Genomic DNA, 20,000 nt, shown 5'->3' with positions numbered 1-20,000 from the left:
GAGATTCCTTTAATGGAATCTAAAAATCAGTCATTTAGTTTTCATGTAAACTGGAGCCTTAAATGGCTACGAAAATTAAGGCTTACGTTCAGGATACCAAAGACCTTTTTATGGCCATTAAACTAAATCCTTTGATGCTCACGCAAACACCTCCCTTTAGTGGCCATGAAACATGTGCTTATGTGATGCCAAAAAAATCAGTGAGTATGTCCCATTCTGATCTCTTCACTGTACTGCATTTCCTGTCATCTTTAGTCATTTACATTGGTAACCTCCTCCCCTCTCTCTCGTCTCTCCTTTCTATCTCATCTATATAAAACTTCCTTTTCTTTCATCTTCCTCATTTCCTCATTATTTCTTTTCAGGATTGTCTTTCTTCTTTTCGTTAGTATCCCTCTTTCTTCCTGCCTTCTACTTCTCTCCCATCTCTACATCCTTGTTTATCTTCCTGTTGCTTATGTACTCATTAAAGTACATCCTCCCTCTTTATTTCCTAATTCCTGTTTTATGTCTTTCACATCGAGATTTTATTATATATTTCTTCAACAGCCTTTACCCTTTGTTTTCTCTCGCTTCTCAAGTATCATGTACTATATTATTACGCACACCGTATTCCACACTTTTTATTTTATATTTCTCAGCAACCTTTACCCTTTGTTTTCTCTCGCAGCTCAAGTATTCATGTACTATATTATTACGCACACCGTATTTCCGTACTTCGTTATTTTTTTATGTTTTCTCAGCATTATTAAGCCTTCTCGTTTTTGTATCAGTATTTTGATCATTTGCTTAATATTCTTCTTCCTTCATTCGTCACCCCTGATCATTTCCTCCTTCTCTCTCTCTCTCTCTCTCTTCTCTCTCTCTCTCGCTCTCTCTCTCTCTCTCTCTCAAAAAAAAAAAAAATTATCTATCTGTCATAAAGCCTTTGTGGTATATAAGCAGTGGATGTTCTTGGGGTTTTATATATATATAGTATTATATCTAATATATATATATATATATATATATATATATATATTATATATATATATATATATATATGTATATATATATATATATATATATATATATATATATATATATATATATATATATATATATATATATATATATTTATATACATAAAGTAACTGACCTACCTGGTACTGCCCAGGAAAACTCTAAATAAGAACTGATAAACTCTCTCTCTCTCTCTCTTTCTTGTCCCCTTCCTCTCTCTCTTCTCTCTTCTCTCTCTTCTTCTCTCCTCAAAAAAAAAAAAAAAAATTGATGTATATGTCTTAAAGCCTTTTGTGGATATAAGCAGTGGATGTTTTTTTGGGTTGTAATATTTATATACGTTATATTTATTATATATTATATATATATTATAATATTGATATATATAATGTAACTGAGCTTACTGGTATGGCCAGGAAAATCTAATAGAATGATAACTCACTCTCTCTCTCTCTCTCTGTTTCTTGTTAAGGTAGTTGCTTCAAATGCATTGTCCAGCGTTTTTGACATTTTATGTTTCACACCCTCTCACCCCCCTTCCTATCCCGGCTGAACTTGGACTCAAAAGGCAACGGGAATGTCACTATTCATCTAAGCGACCTCAAAAACTATGGATTAGACACTAATATATGTCATTTTTGACAATTTATTTTTCACCCCTTCTCACCCCACCTTCCTATCGGGGCTGAACTTGGACTTAAAGGGCATCGGGAGAGTCGAGATTCATCTCAGTGACCTCAAAAACCATGGATTAGATACTAACATCTGTAGTTTTCAGTTATTTTTAAATGTAACCTACTTCTCACCCCAACCCCATTGGGTGCCATTAATGCCTTGCCCTGCCAGTAGTCTTTCCCAGATATTAAGTCATATGTATACCGAAATGAGGTATGATAAGCTCATAGAATGTATTTACTTACTAAGTCTACAGGCGGCACCTGCCCCATTTTAGGGAAGCCCTTCCCACCCCAACCTCCTTCGGTGTTAGTGATGTCATACCCCCACAACATGGTTGAAATTGCTCAATGTGTCTCAGTTATGCTGGAACATACATACACACACACTTGCAGTTATCCTCTTTCCCACCATTATCTCTACACTAAGGGGTTGGTTGCCTGATGCATCTTCTCCAATGCCTTCTATTAAAGGCATCATCAGGCATGATTTATTGTTTGGCAAAGGGGGTTTTACGACCGCATGCCCTTGCTGTCATCAGCCACAGTTATTGGCAGTGGGCCTATCCTTTTACTAAAAAGTATGACTGCAAGGGAGCCGCTTTTCTATAAAGCCCCGTCCACACGGTCGAGCTTTGCCCAACGACCTTTGCTCGATGTGACGTCAGAAGCGGGAAATGTCAGAACCTTATCTGCTGTTTTTCCGCTTCTGACGTCACATCGAGCAGAGTTCGACGGTGTGTGAACTTAGTCGCCTCTTACGACACGCACGAACTATGGTGGTAGTTAGTATTCTTACACCCCTACCACAGGATCATCACACGTGTATGTACGTATACGTATATGTGTGTATGTGTGTTACAGGTATACTGACGTAAATCGTGACGATCTATTTCTTAGCGGAAGGAACATCAGAAATAACATTCCATCCTGCCACCCTCACTCCCCATTAATCCCCTCGAAACTTCCTCAAAGAAAATAACCTCGCCTCTTTATCAAAGCTAACGAGTCCCAATAAGTTCTTTAATTACTCTATCCCTCTTCAAAGTACTCCATCTTGGCGTTCCAACCGCAAACGACGAAAAAGGAAAATAATCGCTGGAAGAGAGAGAGAAAAAAAAAATGACGAAGATGAAGTAGAATGGGATAAATGACTCAAAAATGGCGAACGAACAGAAGTTCCGACGGGATTATTGCGCCAGGTCCCATATTTCATCTGCTTCTTACTATGGGAGTCTCTCTCTCTCTCTCTCTCTCTCTCTCTCTCTCTCTCTCTCTCTCTCTCAGTTTTCAACGTTGGCTATATGAAAGTCATGCAGTTCTTATTCACGTCCATTATAACAGTCAGACGAACTAGTGAAAAATTCCTCTCTCTCTCTCTCTCTCTCTCTCTCTCTCTCTCTCTCTCTCTCTCTCTCTACGTCTATTATAGTTGTCAGATTATTGAAAAATTATGTAATGCACAGTAGGCAATACTTGAGGGTTTTTGCAGCGTCCCTTCAGCCCCGAGCTGCGACCTTTTTTAAGCCTTTTACTACATTACTTCCGTTCTAACCGCCTTTCTACCACCGTGCCATCCCACTCTCTCGGATTTATTTCATCTTGTAAATGAAAGAATTCCTCTGGTATATTTTAAAAAATAAAAACAAACATATATACTATATATATATATACATATATTATATATATATATATATATAATATATATATATATATATATATATATATATATATATATATATATATATAGTGATAAAGGGCACAGGGAAATAATCCTGGTAACATATTCAGAGGAAGACGGACAAAAGCCACACATCACTAGGCTGTCTTTTTATTTTGCCAACGACTCATAGTTATGTACAGAATTACATCTTCTGAGCTGCACATAAGAAAAGATAAAAACAATTAAAAGTACAATCTAGGAATTCATTTAGAATATAACAGAGTAAGAATGAAATCGAAATAAAAAATAAAAACACAACCAACTTAGAGGTGAGACAGATAGGAACTAAGTGGAAGGAAACCGCCACAGTATGAACTTAAGCTAGATACAATTGACTCGCAGAAGTACGAGTGTTTAATGATGGTAAAAGTTGTTTTATAAACAATGACTCTAGGACTGTTAAACCTTGAGGATTGGCAGTATGACCGATGACACTAAAATCCATGTTCTCAATGTAGGTTTTACATTGTTTTGAATGGTCCCTGATATTGGAGTCCTCTGGGTTTGAGATTCTGCTACCTGTGCGGAAACTGACTCCCCGGTGTGAATCAATGCGCACCTAAAGAAGCCTACTGGTGGATCCCACGTAAATCACTGAAATACATTTAGGGCAAGTATATTTATAGATGACACCAGAGGAAATATAAGGACACAGCTGATCTTTTATCTTAAGCAAGGAGCCTATAGTAAGAGGAATTTTTTGGAATTAATTGACTGTTATGGCTATTGGATGTTTAGTAATTTAACGGATGGTCCTGGCGAAAAATCATTTGCTTAGGCAAATTGTGTTGCTCAGTTGGGAGCTGCGGCAGGTTTGGGATGGTCTTACAACAAGGAGACCATATGTTAGTGTGGCTGTGATGAAGGGTATCCTGGAAAATTGTCCATGGGTAAGGGGATGCGGCGACTGTGGGAGTAATTAACCAAGCCCCTTTTTTCCTTTTCAACTGGTTACATTAGAAAGAATATTGTATTAAAAGCACAGATAGAAACCAAGAGACAATCAGAGATAACTCAAGAAAAGGTAAAATTGAAGCACACGTGCAAAATGCAGTGTAAATAAGTGGTGCTTAGACTACAAAAAGGCTTGCGCGTCAAAGCTAGGTAGTCTCAGTGTCTGTCTCTCCTGTCAACAACAACAGGAGATAGCTAAACTTAGGTGGGAAGTAGAAGAATTAGCAAAGGAAATAAATGAGTTTACAAAGGACAAACTCAAAGGCAATAGAAGAAAAGACAGGATGGAAAAGGAAATTGAAGACCTAAGAAGACAAGTGACAAACCTTAAGAGAGGGAAACAGGAATTGAACAATGACATAATAGAAAATGGAGAGAGTATAGTGGAGATTAGAAAACTACAACCAGAAATGAAACGGAAACAAGCTCCAGACAAGGTACAAAAAAAGAACCTTACAAGGATAAAAATGATGAATTCAAGAGAGCTGTTGGTAGAAGAGTGGCAGCGTCCAGAAAACAGAATTGTCCCCCAAAAGGAATCAACACAACGAATAGATTTGCTGTGCTTTCGGAAACAGAAGAGGAAACAACATCAGTTGGAGATTCATTAGTAAAAGATCAGGGGTTAAATTTTGTGGTCAAAAATAGAAGTAAGAGAAAAGTTCATTTTTACCCAGGTGCAGGAGCAAAGAAGATAGCCGAGGCAGTGAAGAAAATCAAGGTAAAAAATAGAAAACGTCCAATCATATGCATGGAGGAGGAAATGACTTGTTTCTAAAGGATGGAAGAACTGGCCAGTCAGGAGATCTTGTGGGTGACCTGATGAATGTTGTAGAGAACATCTGTGAGAAAACTGATAACGGCATTCTTATAGGACTTCTATCCAGAACCAGTGTAAGCCACTACTCCCTTAGCAAGGCAATTGGAATCAATGACAGACTGGAGCTAATATGCCAAGAAGAAAGTGTTAGGTTTGTAAACCTTTGGGACAGATTTATAGGGAATAGAAAACTATATAAAAGAGATGGAAAACCTCTTGAAACACCTCAGTGAACTGAACATTCAAAGGAAGACGTCGGAAAGCTCCCAGAATCTGGTTAATAATAGAACTGCAGGAAACAGTGACAGTAAGGGAAACTAATAAAGCCACCAAGGACAAAAGAGAAGATAGAAAAGTCCCTCAGAGTGGTGCAGTTTAATGCACAATCTATTCAGAACAAAGTAGATCTCTTCAAAGCGTTGGTAGCAAGTGAAGAATTAGAAATAATAGGTATCACAGAAACATGGATTCAAGAGGCAAAAAGAGACTTCGTAGGAAAGTACCATATAGCTGGATATAAATTGTCAAAAAACGATAGACTCCACAAAAAAGGTGGAGGCGTTATGTTATGTCAGGGACCACCTCAGTCCAATAGTGTAAAATTTCAACCATGCAAGAAGTGATTGGCATCAATATAAATAGTTTAGGGAAGAAGATAACTCTGATACTAATGTACAGACCTCCCCACCAACTACAAATGTCCGGTGAGGAGCTGTATGGACTACTAGGACCAGAAATAAACAACAAACTGCATAATAATGGGAGATTTCCATGCAGCAGTACACTGGATAGGATGACCTCCACATCAGATGTAGAAGGAAAGAGACTTAGATTTTGTAAAAAAATGAATTCCTCCATCAATGGGTTGACAAACCTACGAGAGGAAACAGTGTACTAGACATCGTCCTATCAACAGAAGATAACCTAGTGTCTGACCTTTTACTAGAGGCAAATCTAGGCAAAAACGACCATAAAATTATTACATTTCAAATTGATATTTAACATATAAAAGAGTAGAAGATATTAATGAGAGTAGACTACCGTCGACAAGACCTAAAAAACCTAAAGGAATATGTTAAAAATTTAGGGTACAAAAAGAAAACACATTCATAGAAAAGTACAGGGAAGCCTTTCTAGAGGAATACACAGAAAAGCGCTCTAGATGTATACCATTAAAGCAAATACTAACATATGGAAACCCTCAGCACAAGTGGTTCAACAGAGAAATTAAAAATAATATAAGAGAAAGAGGCAGATTGTGCAAATCAATGAACCCATACCCAACGCCAGAAGAAACAAGCAGGCATAAAGAACTCTGTAGAATGGTGGACAAATAAGTAAGAAATACAAAGATGAATGAGGATAAGAGAGTTGCATCAGTTTGTAAGGAAAACCCAAAAGAAGTCTTTGCGCATGTTAATAGTAGGAAACCAATAAAAATAACATAGGTCCCCAAAGGGACAATAGAGGAAGCCTAGTGAACTCAGACTTGGAAAAAGCAGGTACTGAATAAGTTTGTTACTAGTGTTTTCACAATTGCAGACACTGCCTCAATACTGGAACCTGCTATTAAATATGAAGGGGCAGAACTACTGGACAAAATAACTATAGAAAACAGAGAGTCGTAATAAATGGTGAAGAATTAGAATGGGCAGATGTGACAAGCAGAATTCCTTAGGGTTCTGTCCTTAGCCCTCTTGTTTTTGATCAACATTAATGACATTGATGTAGGCTTAACTAGGAGGATAGCCAAATTTGCAGATGACACCAAACTAGGTATAAATGAAGCAGACCCAGATACAGTGGAAAGTTTAAGAAATGATCTAGAGAAAATAGGAGAGTTGTCAAAATGAGGGTAAAAGCTTTTGACTTGGATAAGTGTAAAGTGTTGCAAATAGAAGCAAACAACCATCATGCCAACTACATACTGCTTGAGAATGACACAAATAGTGTAGAACAAGAAGAGGACCTTGTAGTTGTTATTACCTAGAACTTATAATCCACAAAACAGTGCGTAACAGCTGAAAAGAAGGCACAGAACTAGTAGAGTACATAAAGAGGCAGTTCAAATACAGAAACAAGGAAACGGTGCTGCAGCTCTACACATCAATTGTTAAACCTCATCTTGAATATGCAGTATAGTTTTGGTCACCAACACTCAGAAAGGACATACTAGATTAGAAGGGGTGCAAGAAAGAGCCACAAAGTTAATTTCATCCTTCAGGCAAGTAGGTTACCAAAGACGACTATAGAGCCTGAACATGCATGACTTAGAAACACGACGATTGCGAGGATAACTAAAAGAAACATTCAAAATACTGAAAAACATAACAAAAGTAGACAGTAACTTATTTGCGTTAAACGAAAACCAGACAAGAAATAATGGATGGAAACTAGAACTGAAGAGACAACACATCCCATTGTGGGAACTTCTTCATATACAAGATATGTGACGCATGGAATAAACTGCCACCAGAAGTTGTAAACAGCAACAATGTGGAAGAGTTTAAAAGAAAGCTAGACAAAATCATTAGGACACTGTGAATGAGCAGTAAAACCTGCTCCAGGAGATGAGTGAGCACACGATGTCTCCTCGGATGGACTAATAAGTATTTGAGACATCATCATCCTTGTAACTCTCTCTCTCTCTCTCTCTCTCTCTCTCTCTGTACGTCTGTTATAAAAGTCAGACTAGTGAAAAATTATTCTCTCTCTCTCTCTCTCTCTCTCTCTCTGTGTGAACCTCCTTATTTCGGGTGGCCCTCCCCTCCCCTCCCCCCTTCCCCCACCAACATTCCATCTACTTGAATTCCATTAAAACTGACTTTTCCAGAGAGGTGGAAAAAAACCGCCGACAAACTCCACTTGGCCGAAGGATTCTTTCTTTGAAACTCCAATTTCTCTGAAGTTTTCCTCTTTCTGATTTACTATATTAAACGTCCGGAAATATCAGATGCGAACCTTCGTGGCTTCTTTTTTTTATAATAAAAACTACCCGTTCTCTATATGCTTTTTAGTATTTTATACTGTCCCTTCTTCATTAATGTTTCTTTTTTTCTCATCATTTTCATTGCTGTTTCCATATCTACTGCCATGCTTTATCCATCTTATATTTTTCTGTTTTTTCTTGTTTTGTTCTATTTGTTTCCAGGTAAATATTTTTTTTCGTTTTTTATTTTAGTCACTTTTATATTTGTTTGTAGTGTTGGATTCCTATGCAATAAGGAAGATTCTTTTTTACCCTTTCCGAGATCCACCGAGAGGCTTGTCTCTTCCGGAGGAGATGGAGCTCTCTCTCTCTCTCTCTCTCTCTCTCTCTCTCTCTCTCTCTCTCTCTCTCTCTCTCCGCATACATAGTTATATATATATATATATATATATATATATATATATATATATATATATATATATATATATATATATTGTGTGACTAGTCCTCCCAATGCACTTGTTAAGACGCTGTCTTCACCAGAGACCTCTGGGCCCTGGGTTCGATTCCCGATCTAACTGGAATGATTCAGGTGCATTGCATTATTTCCCACTGATTCTCGGTTGACCCAGCAACGATTTTTGCACCTGGTAGTTAGGTGACTGGGGTGGTCTGTACCATTGGTGAAGAAAATTGTTGGGGGAGGCGCTACCTACTTGGTGGGGAAAGGGTTAAAAGGTGATTTCATAATATTATATATATATATATATATATATATATATATTATATTATATATATATATTATTATATATGTAAATATATATATATATATATATAATATATATATATATATATATATAATATATATATATTAGTTTGTTTAGGTTATATATACTTAGCAATAAGATTAACCGTTGTGTCTAAAACATGAAAAATGCAACTGAACTTCCCACATCCGACAAGCCGTTATTTATCTTTGTCCTAAAGTAAATGACAGTTGTTAATTAAAGTATATTTGGTTCCGGTTTCACAAATTACTTTGCAATGGTTTTGTTGAAGTTCATATTTAGGTGACTGGTTGATCCATTTCAAAACGATTGGTTGAACGTTGAAGCTAAGATGTGACACCAAGAGTGCATTCAAAGCATAAATTGGAGTGAGGCCAAGATGTTTCTGCAGAGTGGTAGTTTTCTGCACAAAAGGATCATTGTGGATCTGCTCTCGTCTGTTGTCAGTCAAACTTCAGTATGAATCTAGGAAGGGGGTCATTGAAAATCCGACTACATGGTGCACTGTAGGCATTACTTAAGGGTATTTGCAGCGTCCCTTCGGCCCCTAGCTGCAACCTCTTTTATTCTTTTTACTGCACCTCCGTTCATATTCTATCTTCCATCTGACTTTTCACCCTCTGTAACAGTTGTTTTGGTGCAGCTGCGAGGTTCTCCTCCTGCTACACCTTTCAAAACTCATTGCAGTCAATTTTCCTTCCAGTGCTGAATGACTTCATAGGTCCCAGCGCTTGGTCTTGGGCATAAATTCTATATTCTCTTCTGTTCTATCAGTTGTCTAGCAACTTTCATTGATTCCGGCCCCCCAGTTTAGGCAACCAAGGCGTCTGATAATTAGGACCGGAGGACAACGACGCCTTGATCTCTCCCAACATGAAAGATAATTAATCCCGATCTCTAACCCACACTCCTGTACATTGTTTTTAAAATCTCGAGTCACCACATTTGACAGCAATCACTTTTGAAGAAGAGTCATCCGAAATGTATCAATTCTTTTTTACGAACATTTTGATTTCTCATAATGCTGTTGTTATATTACAATATATATATATATATATATATATATATATATATATAATATATATATATATATATATATATATATATAGTTGTGTGTATGTGTCTGTTTGCGCTTGGGCGCGCGCGCGAGTGTGTTTGTGTAGTGTAGTGTGTGCGTGTGTGTTATATAGATTATGTAACACCTTCAGAAAAATTCCTTAAATGACAGCCCATTCAGATATACAATGAATCATCTAAAGTGAGAGAGAGAGAGAGAGAGAGAGAGAGAGAGAGAGAGAGAGAGATGAGCTAGCCGAGCTCATATCGAATCCACAGCACGAAAATAATACCTGTTGGTCTTGACGACGACCAATTGCGGCGTTTCCTTTCCTCCAAGGAGCTGGATTTTGGAAATCCCAGTCAAAAATTCTGTTTATTCCTTCCTGGGGCGACGAGAGAGAGGAGAGGAAAGAAAGAAGAGAGAGAGAGAGACGAGAGAGAGAGAGAGAGAGAGAGAGAGAGAGAGGATGACTAAATATTATGTTTGTACAGCCAGCGAAAAGTAAAGTTTGAAAAAGGCCGTGCTTTTTCTCAGGGTGTTGAGAACCTTCCTGTTATTATCTCCGGGTCGTCTTGCTACTGCTTTATACTCATTTTTATCGCTTTCTTTTTAGTTTCCTCTCTCTGCCATCAGATCTTAAAAGCTACTGAGGCTAGAGGGTTGCAAATTGGTATGTTGATCATCCACCCTCCAGTCGTCAAACATACCAAATTGCTGCCCTGTAGCCTCGGTAGTTTTTATTATATTTAAAGTTAAAGTTAGCAATGATCGTGCGTATAGGTGCCAACAAAACAGGCCACCGCCTGGCCATGGATGAAAGTTTCATGCACCGTGGCTGAGAGTTTCATGGGCCGTGACAGAGTTTCATACAGCATTATACGCTGTACAGAAGACTCGATTGCGCTGGAGAAACTTCGGCGCGTTTTTAACTTTTTTTTCTTTGAGGTTAATCCAGTTCTGCTCCTTTTCTTATGTTTGTATTTCCTTGTTGATTCTGCTGCGTTTGTAACGTTTTGCTAAAAGTTCTAGAGCTAAAATAATTATAATTATTGACTGCTCACGTCTTCATGAACGTAAATTCACACGAAATAAAACACATTTTACATAATTTTACCACTGCTACATTACTAATATTAGATATAATTTTACCACTGCTGTTATTAGTATTTGACATAATTTTACCACTACTCCTACTGATATTTGACATAATTTCACCACTACTACTGATATTTGATTTATTTACCAGTACTATTACCGTTATTTGACTAATCATTTTACCACTGCTGTTACTAATATTTGACATAATTTTACCACTATTACTACTGATATTGACTTATTTTACCACTACTATTACTGGTATTTCACTTATCATTTTACCACTGCTATTACTAATATATGACATAATTTTACACTACTATTACTGATATTTGACGTATTTCACTAATAATATTACTGATATTTTACTTCATTTTACCACTGTTATTACTAATATTTGTCTTATCATTTTACCATTGGTGTTACTAATATTTGGCATCATTTTACCCCTGCTATAACTGATATTTGACTTATAATTTTGCCACTGCTACTACTAATATTTGACATAATTTTACTACTACTATTACTGTTATTTGACATATCATTTTACCACTGCTGTTACTAATATTTGACATAATTTTACCACTGATATTACTAATATTTGACATATTTAACACTGCTATTACTGATGTTTTAATTATCATTTTACCACTGCTATTACTGATGTTTTAATTATCATTTTACCACTGCTATTACTGATGTTTTAATTATCATTTTACCACTGCTATTACTAATATTTGACATATTGTTACCACTGCTATTTGACTTATCATTTTACCACTGCTATTGCTAATATTTGACATAATTTTACCACTATTATTACTGATATTTGACAGATCATTTAACACTGCTATTACAGATATTTGACTTATCATTTTACCACTGTTGTTACTAATATTTGACATAATATTTACTACTGCTATTACTGATATTGGACATATCATTACCGCTGCTATTACTAATATTCGACATAATTTTACCACTACTATTACTTATATTTGATATATCCTTTTACCACTGCTATTACTAATATTTCACATAATTTTACCACTGCTATTACTGATATTAGACATATAATTTTACCACTGCTATTACTGATGTTTTACTTACTATTTTACCACAGCTGTGTCTACGACTGCTGCCAAATGCGCTTAGCGCTCAGTTTCCTCTGACCCCCATATTCCCGACCAAAGGGAAACATTATTCTCATGTTGAATTCTCTGTCTATTCCGCCAGCTGATGGAAGCATCGGTCAGCGGTCATCCGACCACCGGGTCAGCCACTCACCGCAGGCATACCTTGCACTCGGCTGTCAGGCGCGAGGTCGACTCGGCTTTGGCCAGCAAGGTCACCAAGCCGAGCAGGTCACATGGCAACGACTTGGTAAGTCTTGTGTTATTATTATTATTATTAATTTTTTTTTTTTTGGTCTATCACAGTCCTCCAATTCGACTGGGTGGTATTTATAGTGTGGGGTTCCAGGTTGCATCCTGGCTCCTTAGGAATCCATCACTTTTCTTACTATGTGCGCCGTTTCTAGGATCACACTCTTCTGCATGAGTCCTGGAGCTACTTCAGCCTCTAGTTTTTCTAGATTCCTTTTCAGGGATCATGGGATCGTGCCTAGTGTTCCTATGATTATGGTCCCACGATGGCACGATCCCAAGACCCCTGAAAAGGAATCTAGAAAAACTAGAGGCTGAAGTAGCTCCAGGACTCTGCAAAAGGTTGTGATCCTAGAAACGGCGCACATAGAAAGAAAAGTGATGGACTCCTAAGGAGGCAGGATGCAACCCGGAACCCCACAATGTGAAAAAAATTATTATTATTATTATTATTATTATTATTATTATTATTATTATTATTATTATTATTATTATTATTATTATTATATTATCTTGCTCTATCACAGTCCTCCAATTCGACTGGGTGGTATTTATAGTGTGGGGTTCCGGGTTGCCTCCTGCCTCCTTAGGAGTCCATCACTTTTCTTACTATGTGTGCCGTTTCTAGGATCACACTCTTCTGCATGAGTCCTGGAGCTACTTCAGCCTCTAGTTTTTCTAGATTCCTTTTCAGGGATCTTTGGGATCGTGCCTAGTGTCCTATGATTATGGGTACGATTTCCACTGGCATATCCCATATCCTTCTTATTTCTATTTTCAGATCTTGATACTTATCCATTTTTTCCTCTCTTTCTCTTCAACTCTGGTGTCCCATGGTATTGCGACATCAATGAGTGATACTTTCTTCTTGACTTTGTCAATCAACGTCACGTCTGGTCTGTTTGCACATATCACCCTATCCGTTCTGATACCATAGTCCCAGAGGATCTTTGCCTGATCGTTTTCTATCACTCCTTCAGGTTGGTGCTCGTACCACTTATTACTGCAAGGTAGCTGATGTTTCTTGCACAGGCTCCAGTGGAGGGCTTTTGCCACTGAATCATGCCTCTTTTTGTACTGGTTCTGTGCAAGTGCCGGCATTCACTTGCTATGTGGTTTATGGTTTCATTTTTCTTATTGCACTTCTACATATGGGAGAGATGTTTATTTCCGTCTATCGTACTTTGAACATATCTGGTTCTTAGGGCCTGATCTTGTGCCGCTGTATCATTCCCTCAGTTTCCTTCTTTAGCTCTCCCCACTGTAGCCATTGCCAATTGTCATCGCTGGCTAGTTCTTTAGTCTGTCTCATGTATTGTCCGTGCATTGGTTTGTTGTGCCAGTCCTCTTTTCTTTCTGTCTTTCTCCTGTCTCTGTATATTTCTGGGTCTTCGTCTACTTTTATTAGTCCTTCTTCCCATGCACTCTTTAGCCACTCGTCTTCACTGGTTTTCAGATATTGCCCCAGTGCTCTGTTTTCGATGTTGACGCCGTCCTCTATACTTAGTAGTCCTCTCCCTCCTTCCTTTCGTGTTATGTATAGTCTGTCCGTATTTGCTCTTGGGTGTAGTGCTTTGTGTATTGTCATATGTTTCCTGGTTTTTCTGATCTATGCTGCGGAGTTCTGCCTTCGTCCATTCCACTATTCCTGCGCTGTACTGATTACTGGCACTGCCCGTGTGTTATGGCTTTTATCATATTTCCGGCGTTGAGTTTTGACTTGAGTATCGCCTTGAGTCTCTGCATATATTCTTTCCTGATCGTGTCCTTCATCTCTTGGTGTTTTATATCTCCTCCTTCCATTATTCCCAGGTATTTGTATCCTGTCTCATCTATGTGTTTGATGTTGCTCCCATCTGGTAGCTTTATCCCTTCAGTTCTCGTTACTTGCCTTTTGTATGTTGACTAAGGCGCATTTTTCAATTCCAAACTCCATCCTGATGTCCCCAGATACAATCCTTACAGTCTGGATTAGGGTATCTATTTCCTTGATGCTCTTACCATACAGCTTGATGTCGTCCATGAACATCAGATGGTTGATTTTGTTGCCTCTTTTCTTGAGTTGGTACCCGGCATCCATCTTCTGTAGTACTTTTGTCATGGGAATCATGGCTACTACGAAGAGTAGTGGGGACAGTGAGTCGCCCTGGAAGATCCCTCTCCTGATATTAACCTCTGCTAGTCTTATTCCAGAGCTTGTAAGTATTGTATTCCAGTTGCGCATTGTATTTTTGAGGAAGCTGATGGTATTTTCCTCTGCCCCATTATATTTTCAGGCATTCTATTAGCCATGTGTGTGGTATCATGTCGAAGGCTTTCTTATAGTCTCTCCATGCCATGCTTAGGTTGGTTTTCCTTCTCCTACTGTTCTTCATTACCATTTTGTCTATCAGGAGCTGGTCTTTGTGCCCCTACACTTCCTTCTGCAGCCTTTCTGTTGGTGGGGGATGGTGTTTGTCTCCTCTAGGTAGTTGTATAGCCTTTCACTGATGATACCTGTTAGTAACTTCCACATTATTGGTAGGCAGGTGATAGGCCTGTAGTTACTGGCTATATTTCCCTTACTCTTGTCTTTTTGTACTAAGGATGTTCTTCCTGTGGTCATCCATTTGGGTGCTTGGTGATTTGAGATACAATGCTGGAGTTGTTCTCTATTCGCGGGTGTAGGGCCTTGAAGTTTTTGAGCCAGTATCCATGGACTTCATCGGGACCTGGGGCTTTCCAGTTTGGCATTTTCTTTAGTGGTGTCTGACTGTGTCTGTCGTGATCTCTGTGAATCTTTGTTTTATTCTCCCGTTTTTCTTCTTCCTTGACTTCCTGGAGCCATGTTGCATGTGTTGTGTGATACCAGATTGCTCCATATGTTTTCCCAGAGTCTCTTACTTGGTTCGGCTTCAGGAATTTCTGGGTGGTTGTCTTCCCCTCTTAGTTGGCTGTATAGTCTTTTTCTGGTTGGTTCCGAATAGTTTGTTCTGTTGGTATCCCTTATTCCTGTTCATGTACCGTTGGATCTTGTGTGCTTTGGCCTTAAGCCTCTGTTTGTTTTACATCTTCTATTGTGATGTTTTAGTCCCCTCTCTAGTACTTTGTAATTTCTCGTTGAGTTCCATCCCTTGTTTTCTTGCTTCTTAGCCTTTTTTTTTTTCTGCCATCTCTTTCAGTTTACTCAAGTCAGATCTCATCACCATGATTTGCTTTTCCAGGCGCCTTTTCCAAGGAGGTTGCTGTTTTGGTTTCTGTTGGGTTGGTTGTGTTGGTGTTCGAATCCCCATCAGTTCTGCTACTAATCTTGCTCCTGCATATGTCAAGTTATTTGTTTCTGTGATACTGGTGGTGTGTATTATGCCCATTATTTCATTGACCTCACTTGTTTTCTCCCTTAATTTCTTGGTGTTGTAGGCTTTCATGGAGGGGATCTTTGTTCTCTCTGTATCTGGCTCCATCCATTGTCTAATCTTTTCTACCCATTCCGTCCTCTCTGTTACTTCGTCGGTGTTTCTTCGTGTGTCATTGTTTGATACCTCATCCTCCTCGTCGTCTTCTGTGGCATCGTCTCTCAGTTCGTCTTCGTGTAATTCGTTGTCGTGTGACATTTCCCTTTCCAGTTCTTCTCTTTGTTGGGGAGAGCCAGTTCTTTTTCTTTATGTTCCTTACTTGGTCTGCCAGCCTCTGCTCTGTTTGGGGGTGTTATTCCTCTCATTCCAGATGTTGACCAATCTTCTTCTATATCCTCTCTCCGTCGGGTTGCTTCTGATGTAGCATCTCCATATTTTTTTCCTTATTTTTCTTCTCTTGTCCATTTCTTCCTTTTTGCCTCTGTAGCTCCAATCTCAGGCCTGCTGTTGATTACTGTCGTTGTGGTGATCAGTTGCTGGATGAACGACCTCCAAGTACCTGACCGTCTTCCCCTTCAATTGGGTTGAATACCTGGTTGCCGGACGAAGCTCCATTTACGTCGTGTCGTTTATTCCTTCATTTCTTTCCATCATTGCTGAGTTTTGCCTATTTAACCCATAGCTGGACCCTACCCATCCGGGATAGGTACTCATTTACAGCTGAGTAGACTGAGGAAATTATGGTAAAGATCCTTTCCCAAGGAACCAACGCCGAGGAGAGCGGTCACCCATCCAACGACTGACCAGCCCCAATGTTGCTTAACTTGACTTAAGTCTATTGACGACCTAACCCACTCCTCCACGCGCCACATCATTATTATTATTATTATTATTATTATTGTTATTATTAATTATATATTATTATTATTATTATTATTTAAATATAAATCTGTACAGAGAGCTTTCGGGATTCTGTTCGATTGAAAATGGGAATCGAACAGATTCCAAAAGTTCTCTGTACAGATTTATCTTTAAATATATGTACGTACATTTGCATAACTGTGCTATTTGTCTCCATTTCAAGACTCATGCTAGTATGTGTAATTTTATTATTATTATTATTATTATATTATTATTATTATTATTATTATTATTATTATTATTATTATTATTATTATTATTATTATTATTATTATTATTATTATTGTGTTACAAAGAATGGCTGTGTTTAGCGAATTAATTTGTAAGACAACTTTTGTCATATGAAATTAATTCGTTAAGCACAGCCATTCTTTTAACAAAGTATGTTTAAAAAGGATGTTCCAAGATATTATTATTATTATATTATTAATATTGCCTTTGTTGCCATGTATATATTATAATCCTAGTTCTCGCTGCTATTTTTTGTCTAGTAATTATTGTGTGTACTTGTTTACCATTTTTGTTTTTAAAATTTTCCTAATTGTTAATTCTCTATGTGTTGATTATCACCATTGTTGTTATTTTTCTATGTCCACATTTTTATTGTTTTGTTTAGGCACTATTATTATGAGGTCCTCCATGCATTATTCATTATTTCCATGTGTCGATCATTATTATAATAATAATTAGTATTCTTTGCCCATCCGGTTATTTTTTGTATCTGATTAGGATTCGTACCAATTATAAAATGGACCTTAATGAACCTTAATGAAATTAAAGCCGTTATTCCGAATTCCGAACAGTATGTTGTCATCCTCCCTTTGTTTCTCTCTCTGAATAGCAACAGTGCAACGGGGGTCACCACCAGTCTGGCAACGCAACTCAAAAACCTACGATGTCATGGTAAGGAACCCCAAGGATTTTAAAAGTCACATTCCTCAGTCACAAAAAGGGGGTTTTCTTTATTGTATTTTATTTTATTTATTTATTTATTTTTTTAGTTTTCTGTATAAGAAAACTATTGAGATGGTTATTTTTCAGTCCGTCCGCACTTTTCCGTCTGCCCTCAGATCTTACGAACCACTGAGGCTAGAGGGCTGCAAATTGGTATATGTTGGTCATCCACCCTCCAATCATCAAACATACCAAATACCAGCTCTCTGACCTCGGTAGTATATATTTTATTTAAGATTAAAGTTAGCCATGATCGTGCGTCTGGCATCTCTTTAGGGGCCAACAACGTTCTCCACCACTGGGCCGTGGCTGAGCTTTTTATGGGCCGCAGCTGATAGTTTCATGGGCGCTGGTTGAGAGTCTAATACAACATTAAACGTTGTACAGAAAACTCGCTTGCAAAGGTGTCTTGATGAGAAAACAAAACTTGATTTTCAAAAGGTTTAGGGTTGTCAGGCTGGGAAGTCATTAGGTAATAACTGATTTATGGAATTTTCATAGAAATTAAACACTTTTGTAAGATTTTTAAGTAAACAAAAAATCATGATTTGGAAAGTTAAGTAAATCCGTCATAACTTTCAAAGGTTCTTGAGTAAACAAAGCAGTAATTTGAAATGTTTTAAGTAATCAAAGTTTTGGTTGTGGAAGGTTGTTAAGTCGTCTAATAATTATTTTGAAATGTTTACAAGTGGTTCCACTTTGGTTTTCAAGTGGCCAAACCACATTCTGGTACTGGAAAAGCTTTGAAGAGACCGTAAATCATTTGGAAGGTTTTTAGGTGAGCAGACTTTAAAAACAGTAAAATTACAAAGATGTTTCGAGTTTAGCAAAAGGTAGTAACTGATCATTGCAGTAAGTTATTAAAGGAACATCCAGCATCTACTTTTGAAAATTCGTGAATGAAAGATTAGCTATATATATGTCTGTGTATATATATACGTATGTGTGTGTATGTGTGCATTCGTGGAAGTGAAGGTAGCCTATATGTTGTGTATGAATGAGAAATAATGCAACTGTTAAGACTTACTTGTCTGCCTAGTGTATATGGAGGAGGAATAGTTGAGAGGGCGAGATATTCAGGTACAGAACGATGATGATGATGATGTGGTCAGAAGGGAAAAAATGGTGCAGAGTGCTTTGAGGTGGTCTGGTCACGCCGAGAGAAAGGAGGGTTGTTGGTGAGTGAGTAGTAGATTCTATATTTCAGACATTTTGGGGAGGAAAGATGACGGGGAGGCTGAGAAAATGTTGGTTAATGAGGTGGTGTCTATAGGGAAGATTGGTATTCCAGGTAGGTATCTAAATTGATAGTATTGTAGAAGGGTTCTGGGCATTATGTCCGCGGGTATGCTGCACAGTAGCCATCATTTCCCCGCAGAATGTCTGTTCTTAGCCCGAGTCAGTGCTGCTTAAATTTGTAATGACTGTCGCTCCATTTCATTGATCCATTTTCATCACAGTTAATACATAACTCATGGAATTACCATCATTATTAAAGGTTTTATTAATAAGATAGAGAGTTATACGACAGTAATACATTGAAAAGTAGTCACTTCCCCAGGATAAACAATCCTCTTGCAACATAATTATGACAGCTCTATGTATAGAAGATCACTACAGATATAAAGCAGACTTGGACACGAAACGTGCTCACCCCTTATTTTGTTCACGTCTTTCAGAATTTTGTATGTTTTTGAATCAGCGTTACCCAGGAAACGCATTGCTGAAATAATGGTATTGTTATACAGTTGCACTATTGAAACTTAGTTTAGTGCCGGTTCCAGTCCCACTCGGTCACGTGCCACCAGGGGACGCTGCTGCTCCGAGAGCTTTCGTCGACTTCCAAGTGTTGGCTTTACAATTTATTTAGTCACACCTGATCTCTTCCAACATGATGCGTCCCTGTATTCATCTAAGTAGCGCATGAATGTTCTATTGATGTATGCATAGGTAGAGCAGACGGAAGCAACACGTTTGCATGTGAGTCCGACGAACGTTAAGCCTAGTCTTTACTGTAGTAGATTCACATCAACCGTGCATTTGATGTCTAGGCCAGTCCCTTACGACGCTCCTGATTGGCTATTGATAAGCCAATCACATGGCTGGAAACTCTCAGTCTCTCGAGAGAGTTCACATGGGTAGGATCTATGTTCCAGCTCTCCTGAGGGATACGTCTTTCAAAAGTATCCCCCAGGAGAGGTGGAACATACATCCTGCCTATGTGAACTCTCTCGAGAGACTGAGAGTGTCCAGTCGTGTGATTGGCTCATTAACAGCCATCAGGAGCGTCGTAAGGGACTGGCCTAACATTAATTGCACATTTAATGTGAATCTACTATAGGAGGGTTAACACACCAGAA

General features: G+C 38.1%; 1 protein-coding gene across 1 annotated transcript in view; it reads left to right on the top strand.

The window, feature by feature from the left end:
* The window catches only part of LOC135196983 (uncharacterized), a 568,012-nt gene that overhangs the window by 418,662 nt on the left and 129,350 nt on the right, over positions 1-20,000 (top strand). The window contains exons 9-10 of the mRNA XM_064223859.1: positions 12,282-12,428; positions 17,528-17,589. Of these exons, the coding sequence (XP_064079929.1) occupies positions 12,282-12,428; positions 17,528-17,589 (209 nt within the window). The remainder of the gene's footprint in view (positions 1-12,281; positions 12,429-17,527; positions 17,590-20,000) is intronic.

Source organism: Macrobrachium nipponense, chromosome 18 (genome assembly GCF_015104395.2).
Source record: "Macrobrachium nipponense isolate FS-2020 chromosome 18, ASM1510439v2, whole genome shotgun sequence".
Classification (NCBI taxonomy): Eukaryota; Metazoa; Arthropoda; class Malacostraca; order Decapoda; family Palaemonidae; genus Macrobrachium; species Macrobrachium nipponense.
The sequence above is the reverse complement of the archived record's forward strand: the minus strand, read 5'-3'. Positions and strand labels throughout refer to the sequence as shown.